Source organism: Zootoca vivipara, chromosome 9 (genome assembly GCF_963506605.1).
Source record: "Zootoca vivipara chromosome 9, rZooViv1.1, whole genome shotgun sequence".
NCBI classification, from domain to species: Eukaryota; Metazoa; Chordata; class Lepidosauria; order Squamata; family Lacertidae; genus Zootoca; species Zootoca vivipara.
The window spans coordinates 58828346-58847536 of NC_083284.1; the positions used below are offsets into that span (position 1 = coordinate 58828346).

The 19191-nt window shown below is 41.9% G+C and overlaps 1 protein-coding gene across 9 annotated transcripts in view; it reads right to left on the reverse strand.

Annotated features, from left to right (window-relative positions):
- Nucleotides 1–19191, reverse strand: part of APBB2 (amyloid beta precursor protein binding family B member 2) — a 192560-nt gene that overhangs the window by 99450 nt on the left and 73919 nt on the right. For 4 of the 9 annotated variants that reach the window (XM_035112954.2, XM_035112959.2, XM_035112950.2 and 1 more), the window contains exon 3: nucleotides 9084–9194. In XM_035112954.2, the coding sequence (XP_034968845.2) occupies nucleotides 9084–9129 (46 nt within the window). In that variant the 5' untranslated portion in view covers nucleotides 9130–9194. Of the gene's footprint in view, nucleotides 1–4857; nucleotides 4927–6316; nucleotides 7473–9079; nucleotides 9195–19191 lie in introns of those variants that run through there. The other 5 variants (XM_035112961.2, XM_035112957.2, XM_035112960.2 and 2 more) reach the window with 3 other exon arrangements.

Here is a 19191-nt window from a genome sequence, read left to right on the forward strand (position 1 = left end):
TGCTCTTCTTTCATACTTTGCTTGTCATGACAAAACACTAATAAACCCAAGGTGCCATGCAAACATGTGAAGCGGCTCTGGTTCGTGGGCTTCAGTTTGCTGAATAAGAAAAGAGATACCTAAGTGATTATAGTTACAGGTAGGTAGCCGTGTTGGTCTGAGTCGAAGCAAAATAAAAAAATTCCTTCAGTAGCACCTCAAAGACCAACTAAGTTTATATTTTGGTATGAGCTTTCGTGTGCATGCACACTTCTTCAGATACACTAGAAACAGAAGTGTCAGACCCTATATATATACAGAGGGTGGTGGGGGTGGGTGGGAATGGGAGATGGGCTGATGGGAGTGGTAAACCTGTAGATGGGTGTTAATGGCTGCTGATGGCTGCAATTAGTCCTGGGCTGAGGTGCTAAAGAAAGCTTGATCATGCATAATGAGATAAGAATCCGATATCTCTATTCATCCCAGGTGCTTCCATGGTTTTAAGCTTGGTAATGATTTCCAATGATTTCCAATTCAGCAACTTCCCTTTCCAGTCTGGGATGAAGCACCTGGGATGAATAGAGATATCGGATTCTTATCTCATTATGCATGATCAAGCTTTCTTTAGCACCTCAGCCCAGGACTAATTGCAGCCATCAGCAGCCATTAACACCCATCTACAGGTTTACCACTCCCATCAGCCCATCTCCCATTCCCACCCACCCCCACCACCCTCTGTATATATATAGGGTCTGACACTTCTGTTTCTAGTGTATCTGAAGAAGTGTGCATGCACACGAAAGCTCATACCAAAATATAAACTTAGTTGGCCTTTAAGGTGCTATTGAAGGAATTTTTTTATTTTGCTAAGTGATTATAGAAATTTTTAATTAAAACGGGCAGGGATGGGCAAACACATCCAGCTGAATAAATAGTCTGGTGCTGGTCAGTCTGCACATCATAGCTAGCGCTCTTCTGTTTGTCAAAACAGATTTGCATGAAGCAGATGGCTCATTCATTTTAGGGTTATGCAATGTTGAAAACCTGCCCACCTAGCAGTTCGAAAGCACATCAAAGTGCAAGTAGATAAATAGGGACCGCTCCGGCGGGAAGGTAAACGGCGTTTCTGTGCGCTGCTCTGGTTCGCCAGAAGCAGCTTTGTCATGCTGGCCACATGACCCGGAAGCTGTCTGAGGACAAACGCCGGCTCCCTCGGCCTATAGAGCGAGATGAGCGCCGCAACCCCAGAGTCGGACACGACTGGACCTGATGGTCAGGGGCCCCTTTACCTTTACCTTTACCTTTTAATGTTGAAAACAAGAGGCGGCAGGGGGTGGGGGAAGCAAGAAAAATGCTAGACTGTCAGATCTGGTTGACAAAGTTTCTGGTGTCATGGACCTCTCCTTTGAAAAACCTTTGAGAATCACTTCAGCTGTTTACCCCTTTGTTTTCTCTTTTATTACAGCTTTGATACTGGGAACACTAATTCAGCATCAAGACACACTCCAGTTGTCAAAGCCAATAATGGGAATGCTGTCTATATTCTCTTCCTCCCTACTTTGATTTCTCTGTTCCTCACTCTTTATCAGTTCACACACACCCTTATTTAGCAAATAAATTGTGACAGAATATTATGTCTTGCCGCACCGAGGAAATCACTGTATAATATACCAGGCTTCTATTCTTTAACACATCCTTTGGATTCATTATGTTAAAAGGCACTGATACGTGAATGTTGTCAAAACTAACAAACTAAAATTTCAGGCATTTAGGAACATACAAACCTGCCTTTTACTGAGTCTGGCCACTGATCTGTATAGCTAGTATCGTTCACACTGACTGACAGGAATATTTCCCAGGTGTACCTAAGATGCCGGGGCTTGAATCCAGGACAATCTGCATAGCTATGTGTAGCCGCAATTGGACTTCACTTGATCTAATGTACCGATTCAACTCTATAAAGTTTCTTACACCTTTTTCTACTTCGACCTCTTCCTTCTGGCATTACTGTTGACCTGAAAATGTACGTGGTGCCTGAAATGGATTTGTGCCAGTGGAATTAGTAACTCAAATGTTAATGTAAGAACTGCCCTGTCTGTACATCTTCACCACGTTGTTGGTTTTAGCCTTTCTGCATACATCCTACCACACCATCCTTATTTTCATCTGTAGAATATTGGAAAGCACGTTGGAAGGCTACAGTACACGGTGGGGCCACCGAGGCAGGACTTTGGGGGCGAGGTCCAGGACCCCCAAACAAACGACAGCTGCCTACCACATTTTTTAAAATGTGAAGCGATACATATTGCAATCTAAAGACACAGACACTGAAAGACCATGAGTCTAAAATCACCTAACTTCACCAAGGTTAGGGCTGCTAATATTCTCACCGCCTTGCACAGCTTAATAAAAAGATGGAAGCTTACATTTCTGTGTAACAGTGCCTCTAGGAGTTCAAGATAATAAAGATTCATGGCCCAGAAAGACCCTGTGTCAGTCAAGGGCTTTCACCTCAGCACCATGTTGTAGTCTACTTTCCAATTTTCTAATCCATTATTAACCAAAGAAAGCAATGACAAAACCCCACGTGCCCCTGAAAGACAAAGGTAGAGAAGGAGAAGAAAAATGAAAAAAAATTGGTGAGCTAAAGAGAAATCACCCGAGGCTGAACTCCGTAAAATCGACCCTATCTGAGGAGTGAATCATCTGTGCTGTGTAGCCTAAATCATATTCCAAAATTGATGGCTAGAGACACTGCTTTTTTTCACAGCAGAATTTCTATCTTCCTTGCTCACTTTCTGATCCAGCTGCAACGAGAGCTGAGTGGACCACATGGAAACCCAAGGAATCAAACCAGGGAGATGGTTCTCTTACCAAAGCTTAAAACCTAGCAAGTCAAAGAGATGCCTGAGGTGTACATATCGTGTCTGATTCCTGCACATTCTTATTGATCCAAATTATGCTCCCGGGGCAGTGATCTTGCGAACCTCCTGACAGCATCCTCAAAATAAATGCCACATAAATTTGTGCTTCAAGGAGAATAATTCTGAGTGCCTTGACAGGAACTTTAGAGAGAGGTAGACAGGCCATTACTTACTCTCTCTCAGTACTGTTAATGAAAAACTAAAACAATTGAACAAATCAATGTTATTAAGTTAATAAGGACAGTATAGGTACAACTACCAGGGGTCAGCAAACTTTTTCAGCAGGGGGCTGGTCAACTGTCCCATAGACCTTGTGGGGAGCCGAACTATATTTTTTTGGGGGGGGAAATATGAACGACTTCCTATGCCCCACAAATAACCCAGAGATGCATTTTAAATAAAAGGACACATTTTACTCATGTAAAAACACACAGATTCCCAGACCGTTCACGGGCCGGATTCAGAAGGCGATTGGGCCGGATCCAGCCCCTGAACCTTAGTTTGCCTACCCATGAACTAGACCAGGCATCCCCAAACTTCGGCCCTCCAGATGTTTTGGACTACAATTCCCATCATCCCTGACCACTGGTCCAGTTAGCTAGGGATCATGGGAGTTGTAGGCCAAAACATCTGGAGGGCCGCAGTTTGGGGATGCCTGAACTAGACCATAATTGGCCATGCCTAGGAAGCATTTCCTTTGGATGAAGGCAGACTTATTGTACAAATGTAGTATGGGAAAGGACCCTGAGGGCCATCTAGTCCAATCCCCTGCAATGCAGGAATCTCAACTAAATCATACATGACCATCCAACCTCTGCTTAAAAACCTCCAAGGAAGTAGAGTCCACCACTTCTTGCGGCAGTCTGTTCCACTGTCGAACAGCTCTTACTGTCAGAATGTTCTTCCTGAATCTCTTTTCTGACTAAGTGCCGAGACCAGATGGTGGAACAAATACCCCATCTTGCACACACACACACAAAAAAAAATCAAGAGGGTGGGGAAATAAGCAGGAACTTGATGTAATGTACTGATTCAGCCCTATAAAGCTTGTAGAATTGGAAGAGACCACAAGGGTCATCTAGGTCAACCCCCTGCAATGCAGGAATCTTTTGCGCAATGTGGGGCTCAAGCCTGAGATTAAGAGCGTTGTGCTCTACCAACTGAAATATCACTTCATCCTCCATTATGCTGAATATTTCTATCTCACTGTGGAACATTCAAGACACTCCTATACATGACAACTCTACAGTATTATCTCAGCATGGAAGATTGTAGGCTGGAGGAGGAAGAAGAGGGAGAGGGAGAAGAAAAAGAAAAAGGGCACCCAAATGAACTCATGGCAGAGGTGAGATTCGGACCAGGGTCCTAGCCACTAGCACCACAACAATGCTTTATGCAGGGCGACATCACTGGAGTATTATAGTATTTACAAGCTTTGAGAGAAACATGATGCAACAAAGATGCAGAAGGGGATAAGGGACACAGTTCTTCTGGTGCCTGCTGATTCTTACTCCAGCCCACCAGTTGCCGCCCTATAAATGCCCATTCTGGCCTTGTACTCAAGTTATCTTGACATATATGGGCTTGGAAACACCCTTTTGTCGAGTTAAATGCATAGTTCCATCTACATTTGACTGTTACATCAGCCACACGGTTAACTGCAGTTGGGCCAAGCCGAGCGCTGAGAAGGGGAAGTCTCTGCCTGCTCCCGCAACCTGCTCCCAATTCTTTCAAACAATGGATAAGAACTTGGCAAGTATTGTGCTTGTACTGGCTTTGAAAAACTGGCTGCGTTGTTTTAAAGAAGAGGAAAACACCAGAAGAAAGAGCGAAGGAAAGGGAGATAGATAGAATGAATATATTTTTTAAAATTGTAAATGCAAGGCTGTGAGCCCAGAAGGAAAGAAAGAAATTCTATGCGTACAGTATTAAAATATCTGAAAGGGCATCTGACCTGGAGGTACTTCTGACATGGATCACTGGGCTTCAGCAATGGACCAGGAAATAGATTATTATTTGAAATCTGAAAAGAGGGATCATTTTAAGAAATTAAAAACAAAGAAAGCCGCAAAACAAAGCCAGTGCAGCACAGCACTGGACAAATTATTCAGTAAAACTAAATATTGCAAATACAGAAGCAGGGGGCAGAATCTATATCACTAGCAAGGAAAAAAAATTCTCCATGTACATTTCAGAAAGGTGGAATTTCCCAGAGTTAACTCCCAATTGTATTTCATATTTTAAGCAAAATTTACTGTAACAACGGTGTCAAAATATTGAGTTGTGCTAGTGGAGGCTGCTGGATGCCTTCTCTGAAGCAGAAGCATTCTCAGTCTTGCTCTTTTATGTTGCAAAGCATCTCTCTCTAATGCTAATAATTCTTAAAATAAATTATATTTGCCAAGCAAACGAAAACGTAAAGCATTCTTGGTGGCCCTTTAAGCTCAGTTCTTCGCAAACAAATTGAAGGGAGGAAAAACCTTAACACAAGCAAAGTGGATTTCCTGGCATGCAGAATTTGCTGAAGTTGGACTAAATTATAGAAAGCACAAAGCCTGCTCATAGCAGACATCTAAGAAGAAGAGAATTTATTAGGTCTTCTATTTGAAACTCTCTCAAGCTTCAAGTTCTCAGTACATCAGAATATGTTTCACCAATCCCCTCCTGGAAAGCGAAATATCCTGCAGCCAGCTATAAAATGATGAGAGGGCATTATCACACCGAACAGAAGAAAGGTTACAGCTTGTGAAGTATAACCAATATATATTACTGCTGGTTGATGCCAACTACACATGAGCTGAAATTCAAAAACTTCAGCTCTTTACCTTCCACTGGAAAGCCTATGAAGCTGAGGTTTTATTTTATTTTGAACATTTAAGTTTTCTGCACAGGTGGCAGATTTAAAAGACACCGAGAGGTTCTAACAATCGGGTGGCAGAAGCAGATATTCTTTTATTTGTCTTTTTTACATGGTAACCTGCGACTGTGACGTGAGCAAAGTACCACTGCATGGCTCCATTCCTCATAACACCTTCTGACTACTGCCACTCAGTTTTCTTACATCCCCTTCCGCAGGTTCCAGTGTTTGGCTCATCTTCCACTGCCGTTTCTACTTCCACTGTGGTGGAATCTGACCACGGGGTGGTAAGCAAAGTCTGAAGGGGGACTGACCTTGACCCAGAATTGCCCAGCAGCAGCAAACAGGTAGCAGACTCTGAGTAGCTGGTTTCAAACATAGAGCAACTTTCCTTTACTGCTGCTGTACTACTAGAGAGAGCCAGTGTGGTGTAGTGGTTAAGAGAGGTAAGACTCATAATCTGGTGAACGGGGTTCGCTTCCCCGCTCCTCCACATGCAGCTGCTGGGTGACCTTGGGCTAGTCACACTTCTCTGAAGTCCCTCAGCCTCACTCACCTCACAGAGTGTTTGTTGTGGGGGAGGAAGGGAAAGGAGATTGTTAGCTGCTTTGAGACTCCTTAGGGTAGTGATAAAGCGGGATATCAAATCCAAACTCTTCTCTTCTCTTTTCTTCTATACCTGAAGCAGCATTCGCATCACTGTAACAGTGTAAATGTAATGAAGAAGTAGCCTTGCTACAGAAAAAAGAAAAACTTTGCTAAGTTTCCCTACCTGTACCTGCTTCTACTTTCCCCCTCAATTCATATCACAGTAATAATTAAATTGCCTGCATCCAAGGATTTGGATTTCCTCTACACAAGAATACAAAATTAACATTCTGAACATACAGAAGAGATGAATTCTGAAATAAGAGCTGCTTGACAGTGGAACAGACATCCTCGGAAGGTAGTGGATTCTCCTTCCTTGGAGGCTTTTAAGCAGAAATTTAATGGGCACCTGTCCTGTATGCTTTAGTTGAGATTCCTGCAGTGCAACGCATTCAACTAGATGACCCTCACGGTCCCTTCCAACTCTACAGTTCTACCGGTATGAATCTATGATTCCTAAGAACACTATACAGTAAAAGGGAGAAAAGGTAGATGGCATTATCTTAGTAGCCTAGGGCATAAACAAAAAAATACCAAGACTTAACACAAGAGAGGCTTTTCAGGGAGGGGGGAAGTCACAAGGAACTTTTCATGTACTGCCTCTTGAGAAGATTATTTGACATAGCTTGGAATATAGCAAGCCTTAAGGCTCAAGGATTATCACTAGCAGTTAAGTAGCCACAGGGATAGCCACTTGTCACCTGCCATTTCAAGGAGATGAAAGGGACAGGCTGCAAACTTTAAAGAGGTCTTTGAACCTTTTACGGAAAACTGACCTTGACGCGAGACCAAAGTCAAGCGGGGTCAGCTGCGGTGGTATTACCTGAACTGCCTTTCAGCAGGACAGACACAATAAGCATGCAGCGAGTTTACACTGGAAAGGGGTAACTCAACACAAAATATTTCTCAGCTAGAACAGGGGCACGGCTTATGGAGAACAGGGGTTATGAGGGTGTATCTTAGATGTGTTCATTCAACATGCCTGATTTGCAACTCATTAAGTCTGTGCTGATATTTCATCTGTCCATATAGCAAGGGCCCAGGTGGCGCTGTGGGTTAAACCACAGAGTCTAGGAGGGCTTGCTGATCAGAAGGTCGGCGGTTCAAATCCCTGCAATGGGGTGAGCTCCCGTTGCTCGGTCCCAGCTCCTGCAGTTCGAAAGCACATCAAAGTGCAAGTAGATAAATAGGGACCGCTCTGGCGGGAAGGTAAACGGCGTTTCCGTGCGCTGCTCTGGTTCGCCAGAAGCAGCTTTGTCATGCTGGCCACATGACCCGGAAGCTGTCTGCGGACAAACGCTGTCTCCCTCGGCCTATAGAGCGAGATGAGCGCCGCAACCCCAGAGTCGGACACGACTGGACCTGATGGTCAGGGGCCCCTTTACCTTTATCTTAGATGTGTTCATTCAACATGCCTGATTTTGCAACTCATTAAGTCTGTGCTGATATTTCATGAGGGCAAGAACTCATGAACAACACAGAAAAGCACCGCAGCATCATGTAGGGGAAGAAGCAATGTTACCTCTGTCAGTAGCTTCCACGTCTCATTATGTGGGAGATACATGAGCTTTCGCTCCAGACATTTAATAGGAAGTACAAAAAAGAAGTGGCCAGAAATGCTTGAGCCTGTCTTTTGCTTCTGTAAGATCTAAAGCTGCCCTCTGTTAGAGCCGGACTTTAAGGCCTAATCCTGGAGTCCCACAGACTGGGGTGGGGCAAAGAATGCCAAAGACAACAGCATGTGATAGTAAGGAGAGGTCCAGTTCAGCAAGAAGCAGATGCTGTAGCACCGCCAGCTTGCATAGGCATACCAGGGCAGAGGTGAGCCACCACAACACCCATTCCTCTTTTTGTTGCTTTTTAACAAGTGGAAGGTTGGATGGACACACGGGTGAAGCACCAGCCATCTCCATTTGCCCAGAGGGCTGTCTGGATGAATATGGAGGTGATGTTGATAATGATGATTCAGCAGAGTAGCATGGGGATAAAAAGGGCAGCCAGGGTAACACAGAGGGCCCATCACCTCCTCAAACCTAGCAGGACTCTTTTGTGTGTATGTCTGCATGGTGTCTGTCTGTGTGTGTTTGTGTACTGCCAGCTCCAGGATTTTAGAGAATCTCAGCAAAGGCAAATTCAGTTGCCCCCTCTTCATGGGAGAGGCAGGGTGTGCAACCTTATAATTCTCATGCTGCCTTTGATCTTCTCATGCTTAATGAGAAATGATCATCTCAGTGATGTTAGGAGTATAGTGGACATTTTGCTGGTCTCAGGGCCTCCGGAAATGCCTGCCTCTCCCAAGCTGTGGAGCCAAACCTGCTTAGGCAAAGGTATGGACAGATGGACGTACGCCACAGCATGCAATAGAAAACATGGCGTGAAAATTTAGTGCACCTGATTCCAACCGTGCAGTCTTATCAAAGTTACCTGAGAAATTCAAACAGTGATATTGGCAACTAGTACATGGCAAGTGCTTTGCTCTCCCATTGGCAGAGATCATAAAACCTATCCACTTTGCACTTTTAAACTTGGAAAATTTGGCCAAAAAAAAATTCACTAAGGCTATAGCAACAGCGGGTGGGCAGTGCAATCAGAAAAGCAGAAAGTCAGCCAAGAGATGCTACCAGGTTTTGCTTTGCTTTCAAATGTACAGGTAGGGAGAAAATTCACATACATACATGAATTGCTCTGACGATAGTGAGCCCCTGGGTATCGCCTGCCCATAGTGCCACTCAGCACATTATCCCGTGTCGTCAGCTATTTCCAAAGCGCCCGGCAGAATTGTTTTACTGGAGGAAGAGAAGGAAAGAGAAGAAGAAACAGAAGGCAAAGGATTTAGTACAATGCATGTATTGTTCTCATTAAAATGCTAATGACCCTTTCCACCGTTGGTTGGGGTTTTTTTTGGATAATGTGTTTATAAATTATTCATTGTCGCACCAGCAGCAGAGACTAACTGTTGGGCTACCCATGCAGAGCAAGTTTACTGTTTGCGCTCATCCTCCGCCGATCGGCATAAATAATTTCAAGGCAAACACAGTGCCTTGATACACTTGCTCTTCTGGGATTTCACAGGCTGTGTTTCTTTGGGCACCGACTTTGGTTTTAAGCAAACCTCAGCACTGGGTAAATGACCTCCATTTTCAGGTGCAGTGAACAACCGGTGTAAAATCATTGTAGATGTTAGAAAATACATTTGCTTCCCCTCTAGGGATCTGACAGCTGTGGACGGCTCAAGAAAGAGAGCCAAGCCCCACAAAGCCAAGAGAAGCCCTAACAAGGAAGCAAGAATAGGAAACGAACAAAACCCCACTAATTCAATGCTTCCCCAAGTTTTTACTGGATTAAAAGCAGAGGAACACTGTATTCTTTCACTGGGGGTAGGGTGAGAGTTCATTTTTTATGCCGTGAATAAGTACCACCTTTATTATATGAAGTTGAGTGACTTTGGGCCAGTCCCTACCTGTCAGCCTAGCCTACCTCACATGGACGTTGTAAGAATAAAAGGGCCCCTCTGAGCTTCTTGAAGCTTCTTCGATGGAGAACATGACTGGGAAATCAATCTTTTAATATGAACCCATTGCCCAAGTCAAGATCTCCACTCAGTAGTTGAGAGTGACGCAAATATGGGATAAAGTTTCACGAAATAATGATTACTATATTTTAAATATATAGATGATATTTAAGGGCAAAGTTAATTCACATGGCAATGAAGTTATCGCCATAACCTGAATAAAGGAAATTCCCAGTCATCCCTTACCACAGGCCTTCTTAGCACATTCTAGCCTCACCTCCTTGGCATGCTAGGGAGAAAAGGGGGGGCAAGGCACAATTTTGACCCCCAAGCTGAAACATGTGAAGGTTTTGCTGAGCCTTACTTATTTTTATACAGGGGAGCAAGTCATTCAAGTTGGACCACTACTCCCCAGCTGCCAATATCCCCTTTGGGGGGCAAGGTGCTTGAGGAAGAAGTGGTGCAACAGCTTCAAGCATTCTTGGATGGAACCAATCTAGAGCCATTCCAATGTGCAAATATATATATATATATATATATAGAGAGAGAGAGAGAGAGAATACCACATGGAGCTATAGATGAAATAGAATATACTAGCACTCTGTATAGGAGTAAGAGTATAAAAGAAAACCACAGTGCACTTTAAAAACAGCCAACTACTGCAGTATTCTAAACAAAAATGTTGAGAAGGAGCTACATGCCAGCCATGATTTTGCAGGAGCATAGAAAAAGGCACGGAATGTGGTACTGGTTGCAGAATCCATTTATTTAAGTTATTTGCTTGCACAAAGGTAAACCTGAAAATGTGTGGACCTTGCCTCTACCCAAGAAGTTGAATCATTTGAGCAAAACAGTAAAAAAAACCACTGCATAAAACAGGAAATAACAAATGAGTTCTTAATCTAAGGTTGCCAGGTGTCCCCCGTTTCCCGGGGACAGTCCCCGGATTTACAAATCAGTCCCCATACAAAATCCATTGAAGTTGAAAAGTGTCCCCGGATTCATTGAAAAAAATCTGGTAACCTTATCTTAATCAGCACAATGTATAGAATTCTGGGTTTTTGCAGAATTCTGGTTTTTTGTTTTTTAAGAGGACACAGCTCTGAATAATTTCATACCAGATGCAAGGACAGATGGTGTTACCAGCAGCCAACTTTACACAAACACACACACCCTTCTGCGTTATTTACTACCTAACCTGATGAAGAGGTCTGGAGAACTTGAAAGCTTGCACATTAATTTGTGATGTTTCATGTTGGCAAATAGAAATGTTGCTCCAATGTGGCATTTGTGGGGGGGGGGTTAAAAAATCATTTTTATTTTCCAACAAAAACAGCCAATTTACATATCCATCAAATCATAATCATAATCCAATTAAAACAATAAACTAAAAAACACACAACCAAATTACAATCCTAATTATTAATTTTTCCAGGCTTCAAATAGTCTGGACCTCTGAAGTATATCTCCAATATCTTCGTTCCTGCCTTCTTCCTGTTCTCATATTTTCCACATTCCGATCTTAACGCTTTAAAGTTCTCCGTCCCTGGCCATGCAATTCTCAATCATGTCAGGAATCATATATGCTTTCATCCATCGAGTACAGGGAAGGGTACAAATAATAAAATGTTGTTGTTGTTGTTGTTGTTTCCCACCTGGCCTTGGAAGGTGGGGCCCTGACTGACTCCAGCTACAAAAGCTGAAGCTGCTGGACAGACTCTTAGGTTTAAGGATTTTTTGTTGCTGCTATTGATATTATTTTTTTGTATTTTTATTTTTAGATCTTATCATGGTTGATGTGGAAATCATTCAATTTGGTTGTGTACTTTTTGATGAGTTTTATTTATTGTTTATGCCTACTTTTGTTATGTTTGTAATTAATCAAACATTTTACTGTTGTGAGCTGTCTTAGGCATGTTCTTAACCATAGAAAGGAGGCATACAAATAGAATAAAGTTTATCTATTACAGATTCACCATCATCCAACTCCCCCTGACTTTGCTGTTTATCATCTAGGCTGCTGAAGAGTTCTGAAGAATTCATATTCCTTCACAGAATTTTGGTTGGTCTAATAAAGGTATTGTCATAAGATTGATGATGATGATGATACATAATTTTATTTAGGCTCAAAAATGTTTTGGTTGTGTATATTTTTAATTCAGGTGTAACATTCTGTTCTGCCCCCAACAAGGGTCAGTTTTTTAGTGATAGCATATCTGTGTATTAATTTGGCATTATCCCATTATACTAAATGTGGGCAACATCTGTGCATGCTTCAGCTTTTACTCCAAAAAGATATTCTAGCCCTTGTGGTTGAAACAATGATGAAGAAGATGCTGACCTATTTATTTTATTTTATTTAAATCAAATTAATCATTCATTTCAACTCCTGGCTTGTAATCCATCTGACAATAATTTTTCTAAAGGCTGGTTTCACCATTTCAACCTATTCAAAAAGGAGAGGGGAATCAGAGTAAGTGGACAGCCCACTTAAAAAACAACAAAGCCATCCATTAAGTAGGCTAGTAGTAGTCCACTATTTCGTGATATGGCAAGTGGTGCTGAAGTGGCCCATCCTGACATTATACATATTTTGTTTTTAAAAGCCCAAATGCAAAGGGGGCAGTTGTTGAAGTTGATTTAAGGGGCTTTGCTCAGAAGTAAACCATCAGTCTTTGGAACAGAGTACAAACATACGCGTTACGCGTTACAAACTAGGCCTTCTACTAAAGTTATTCATAAAATAAACAGAATTCAAAAGCATACAGGCCCAGCATCTCCAAAGAATTCTGTACAGCAAAAATTTCTATGCCCTGCCAACCCGTTGACTGATAGCTCTATGCTTGGCACATCTCCTCTGACTGATAAAAAAACCATCAGGGATCTAATGCCAGAATGACCACCCGTCTCTTCTTCCTATGGTGTCAATCAGATATATTTCTGAGGGATTGCATATCCCTCCTGCATAAGCATTCGTTGTGGTGTTACGCAAACACTCTAAGAGAGGCTCGAGTGCATTTTTAAGCATCTCATGGAAAAATGTAATCTCCACCTCACTTCCACCATTGCTGAGCTTGCATTAAGTTCCCAAATGCCGCTTCTTTATGTATTATACAGAATCACCAGGCGGGAGGGGGCTCCCTCAGTGTCAACTTACATTTGTTTAGCAAGCATATTCTTTCATCCTGGACTACAGCAGGGAAATGCTTAAAGCAGGCATCCCCAAACTGCGGCCCTCCAGATGTTTTGGCCTACAACTCCCATGATCCCTAGCTAACAGGACCAGTGGTTGGGGAAGATAGGAATTGTAGTCCAAAACATCTGGAGGTCCGAAGTTTGGGGATGCCTGGCTTAAAGTGCTGGAAACACACCTGGGTTAACAGTCAGCCTTGAGGCTGCCAGGACAAGGTAGGCCCAAGGTAGTTTGCATCTTTCCCCAAGGAAACGTCAGATATGTAAGGGAAAGGCATAAAAAGGATGGCATGTAACAGCTAAGAAGGAGAAAAACCCCTGGGACAGAGGCAACGGGCAGCAAAGGAGAAGCTGGAAAGGAATTTTAAAAATTAAGTACTGTATGAATTTGTAGGCTGGGTTTGGGTTAAGAGTACAATTCAGGTGCTTTCAGATAATACAGATACAGGAATAAGGCACACAGGAAAGAACTAGCAGGTCTGTTCCCACTAGGCACATCACATATCACAGGACTCCCAGTTGTGACCCCACTACCAAATTGCCTCATTTGCTTAATTTATATTGTGTACTGTGACCAGTTGCTTCTTCCAGATCCCAAGGACCCTCAAGGCAGTGCCAAGAATTATCTTCAAGCTACATGTTATGGAGAAATAATGGTGTCTTACCCTCTCTAAGTGGGACGCGGGTGGTGCTGTGGTCTAAAACACTGAGCCTCTTGGGCTTGCCGATCGGAAGGTCAGCGGTTTGAATCCCCGCGACGGGGTGAGCTCTCGTTACTCAGTCCCAGCTCCTGCCCACCTAGCAGTTTGAAAGCACGCCCAAGTGCAAGTAGATAAATAGGTACTGCTCCGGCGGGAAGGTAAACAGCGTTTCCATGCGCTGCTCTGGTTTTTGCCAGAAGCGGCTTAGTCATGCTGGCCACATGACCTGGAGAAACTGCCTTCCGACAAAACATCGGCTCCCTCAGCCAGTAAAGCGAGATGAGCGCCGCAACCCCAGAGCCGTCCGCGACTGGACTTAATGGTCGGGGGTCCCTTTACCTTTTACCCTCTCTAAAAAATAAAACTATTCATTTTTCACAAGATCAGGAATGCCAGCCTAAAACATAAGCGTGTGTTCTGGAGCAAAGAAAGCAAGTGCAAGGGGGCTCTCTAAAATAACAAAAAATAACAAAATGCATATGCCTAATAATCAAGTGAGGACTCTTTTAAAAAACCGAAGGAACACAAAACAAATAACGAAATGAACTTTGTGCATTTTAATTTTGTTTTTGAGGTTTAGAAAAATGTCTGCTCCCTGTGGTGCTGTCCTACATCATTATCTCTGAAAGGGGGAGGGCCAAGTAAACAACTACACTGCAAACCATGAGTTGTTTTCAAGTTGCCTTCTGAGCTTTCCTTCCCCCCATGTGATGTGGACCAACTTTCCACAACACCTGATATAATTGCAAATAATTCCATTTGTAAAAGACAACATACCAGGAGCTGAATTGTCACAGCACTGCCCAGCAACCGTGGTTGCCGTTGCCATCAGGAAAACTGCATGAAAGGGAGATTTATTTATTTTTTGCTCAGGGAGATACACCTCAAGAGACTCTCACCTTTTGTTCTACATATAACAACTGTATTGTCAGGCTACGTGAGTTTCCCTTTGGGGAGTATATATTTCCTTCTCACAGCCTACTGAAATCAAGCCAACAAAATGGAATAGTCATTCAGCAACTTGTCTCTTCTACTGCCACTGCAATGCAAAGAGCAATATTCTTATTGATCTCAAGCATTCAAACTCAGAATCATCTCACAATATAGGGTTTTGAGTGTGTGCGTGCATGCATGCATTTGTAGTGTGGGCAGAGGGGACACATTTAGTCAATCATATCTCCGCCTGGAAATAAATTAAGAAATGATCTGCTACAAGAATCCAGCACTGAACTAGCTAATGAACTACATATACAAAAAACAAACTCCCTCAGACCAGTTTTCTTAAAAAATCTGTAAGACCAGGGCATTGCCAAAGTTGTTATATGGAGCATCATTGTGGGCCACGACTAATTTAGACTCACTGAAGAGAGCACAAAACAATTTTTTGTGCAGACTCCTGTCAGCCCCTACCTCCACAAAAATAGTACTACTCGGTGCAGAACTGGGTGTAATATTGCCAATTAAAGCTGAAGCCCTTAGACTAGAATCATAAAGTTGGAAGAGACCACAAGGGCCATCCAGTCCAACCCCCTGCCAAGCAGGAAACACCATCAAAGCATTCTTGACATATGCCTGTCAAGCCTCTGCTTAAAGACCTCCAAAGAAGGAGACTCCACCACACTCCTTGGTAGCAAATTCTACTGCCGAACAGCTCTTACTGTCAGGAAGTTCTTCCAAAGCAGTTCTGCTTTTTTGGTTAAAAACTATTGTTAAGCATGTAGCAGAATCCCTAATGACAATTTTGGAAGGCATGACCCCAAACTCATGGAAACGTGAAATGCAATCTGCTGCCATGAAGTTGGGACTCTCTGCCTCCTTTCTTGTGACACAGGGTTTTGAGAGCTAAATAATTAATACTACAATATTACAAAGACACCGGGATTCAATTGCAAACTGCTGAGATCAAGATCTGCCCATTGAACAAATTGTATGCTTTTATTAGTTCATTGTATCCATCCCTGCAAAGATATTGGGTAGATTTGTCAAATGTTAAAATGAGGGTGGCCTTTACTCAGGCAAGACTAAATGTCCTTCTGTTAGCAGATTGGACGGGCCGACATAAGGAGTTCCTAAGAAGAATAGAGTTTGCACGTGTAACTCTCTGTCTGTAGAAGACATAACTCATGTACTCCTTGAATGCCCTTTTTATAACGATCTTGGAAATAATTACATCCATCCATTGTTAAGATCACAGAAAGGAAGAATGTCTCTTGCAAATACCGGTACCTGTTTTTTGCTGTCTGATATATCCACCCAAAATTTCTTGAAAAGGCTTTACAAATCTGTGTAATAAAACTTAAAAGGGGGAATGGGAAATGATTTACCCTGTAAAGAAATGTAAACCAGTATTCGTAGTTGTATTCTTGTTACTATTATTTTCATGTGTGTAATGGCTGCTCACTAGACACAATAAATTGAACTGAACTGCCTGGAAAGTCAAAATATGAATAATAATAATAAGAAGAATAATAAATTTTTATTTATACCCCGCCCTCCCCAGTCAAAAACCGGGCTCAGGGCGGCTGACACCAACAGAACCACAATAAAACATAAAAACAATTAATTAAAATACAGATTAAAATACAGTATTAAAATTTAAAGTGCAGCCTCATTTCAAGTAGGCCATAAATCCAAGCCATGAGGGAGAAAAACACATGTGCTTTGTGCCCACACATGCAGCCACTTTACTACTTTATTTATTTGTGTAAGCAAACCACAAAGTCAATATTGTCCAGAATGAGCAACTATGTGTATAAAAAAAAAACCCTTGGCAGTCTCATTTTATTGAGCTAGGTTTCTCCATCCCTGTCATAGAGAATGAACAACGAATAGCTTTATTAAGCCACTGAGTAATGCTACAAAGATAGCTGTGCAAAGTGCACTATAGTGACACCTAGTGGCAGAACAGAGGTCTACAAATTCCAAAAGTGGGAGAAAGGGTGCCCTTATCCCAATCCCCCCAAATTAGTTTAAAATCTACACAATACTGTAGTAATGATACTTAGTTTTTAAATAGTTCTTTAGGATGTTCGTAGTACTTCATCAAAATTATTTATTTTTAATATTTGTATACCTGTTCTCAACACAGCTATCTAAGTGGCTGGGGGGTCCTCCAACATACAATTTTAAAGCATTGTGATCATTAAAACAGTCAATAAAAATAAATTAGTAAAAAAAAACCACAAAACCCTCAAATGCTCAATAGCATCTATTTCTAGCTAGAATAACATCTAAATACATGGGGTTTCTGCTTCATAATTCATCATTTTACCTACTAACTAGGCTACACCAGATTTCATTATCATACCAGCCTTTTTCATCACAATTCAGATTAACTTACATTCTCAAGTTTCCTGCAAACTTATTTCTTTCATCATGCTTTAAAAATGAGAAGTACATAATGATCGTACTTTCTATAAACTCCAATTTCACTTGGATTCACTTTGGGATTGCATATATCACAAAGATCTATATGTGTAAAGTAAGATGGACATATTTATGTTTAAATCTATTGTTTAGCTGACAACTACCACCACCACCCCCCACTTTCTCCTTGTGGTTTTTTTGGGGGGGTGGGGAGGTTGTGCTTTCTTATTCCTTTAATTAATTTGCTTTTAAAATATAACTCAATGGTCACAACTAATGAACGCTGCACATGCCCTAGAACTCAGTGCAAGATACAGAGATTCCATGTATCAATTGAAAGTATTTCTTAGAGCACACCCAACTGTCCACTGAAACTTCAGATCCCAAACTAAGATTGATAGCAGTGGTCTACCTTTCTGTTCAACTTTCCACCATTAATTATAATCTCATTGAGAAGCCTCTAGTAAGCTTCCAAGGAATCCCAAGACTTCTTTTCATTCTTACCTGAAACATGGTTAAAAACAGGACTTATATTTTACCCCGTGGTTTATCAGAAATTCAGGCTTACAAGAACAGTGGGGTAATTTTATACCCGGGGGGGGGGGGGGGAGTTCTTAGGGAAAGAAAACAGCCTTTAAAAATGGCTACCATTTCTTCCAGTTTAATTATTAGTCTTACGCATTTGTACAACTTTTATAAAGCTTGAGAATAAAGCAAAGCTTTAGTCACAGTCATTCAAACACTTCTCAAATAGGAAACCAGAGAGCTTTTATGTTCTTCTGAATACCTTGGACAACTACTACAATGGCAAAATAAATTATACACTATTTGCCAATAAAATATTTACAATTGGCCTCTGAGTAAGTGTGCTAAGAAATACCAGTGATTATATATCGGATTAGAAATCAGATAAACTCTAGTACTTTGTGTGGTGAAAAAGTGCATGGTAAGCGCAAAGCAACACAAAGCTTGAGGGCTCCCTTTCCCTCGCTGAAGTACTGCATACTCAATTTGACAAAAGGTATAGTAAAAATGTACCAGTACAAAAAATAAACAACGGAGGCCAAAAAGGCACTCATTAGGAAAATCGGCAGAACACTGTTATCAATATGTTTATTGTTTGTGTAATTGCAGATGATTTTTTTAAAATTCAATAAAGTTCTTTATTAAAAAAATACTGCAGGAAAACGAAAATGCCTTCATATTTGTGTCAGTATGAACAAACGCATCAGAAAACCTATGCATGCCATATCTCTACAGGCCATCAAAGAAGAATCCTACAACACAGACATTTTATCGTTATCAGTTGCCAACAATTTTAGGAACTGTCTGGAATGCCACTAAGGGTCTGTTCGGACAATGATCCCCTCAAGCCCCATGGTCTCCCCTAGAGAGAGATGAGGAGTACTCGCCTTCCCACTCCGTCTTCACAGTGGAGCCTTCCATCATCAAGTGATTCCCTCACCTGCAGTCTTACGTCTCAAAGCCCACCTACAGCTTGACCACTATCCCACAGTGGCAGACAAAGCCATGTCCCCCAACAACGTGCACCAAAAATCCTGAAAGTGACAAAACTGTTATTTTATGAATGCTGCTACTTCCGAGTTCAGGCAGGAAACAGGCCAAAGCAAAAATTTTGCTGAAGCAAATATATATGTAGTTACAGGTAGGTAGCCGTGTTGGTCTGACGTGGTCGAAACAAAATTTTAAAAATCCTTCCAGTAGCAATCTGAAGAAGTGTGCATGCATACCAATAACAAACTTAGTTGGTCTCTAAGGTGCTACTGGAAGGAATTTTTTTAATTTTGTTTCAAATATATATGGTTTTGCAACATTATCCTTGTTCAAGTATCTCATGTATCCTTAACAAGCATGCTCTGAAGTAGGTTGCACTGAAAAATAGTAATTGTTTCACAAGTGACAGAGGATTTAAGCCAGGGCTCCTCAGTCCACACCCACCACTGTTCCCACCAACACCCACTAACCGGCTCTCTCTCTCAGGCTTTTAGCATC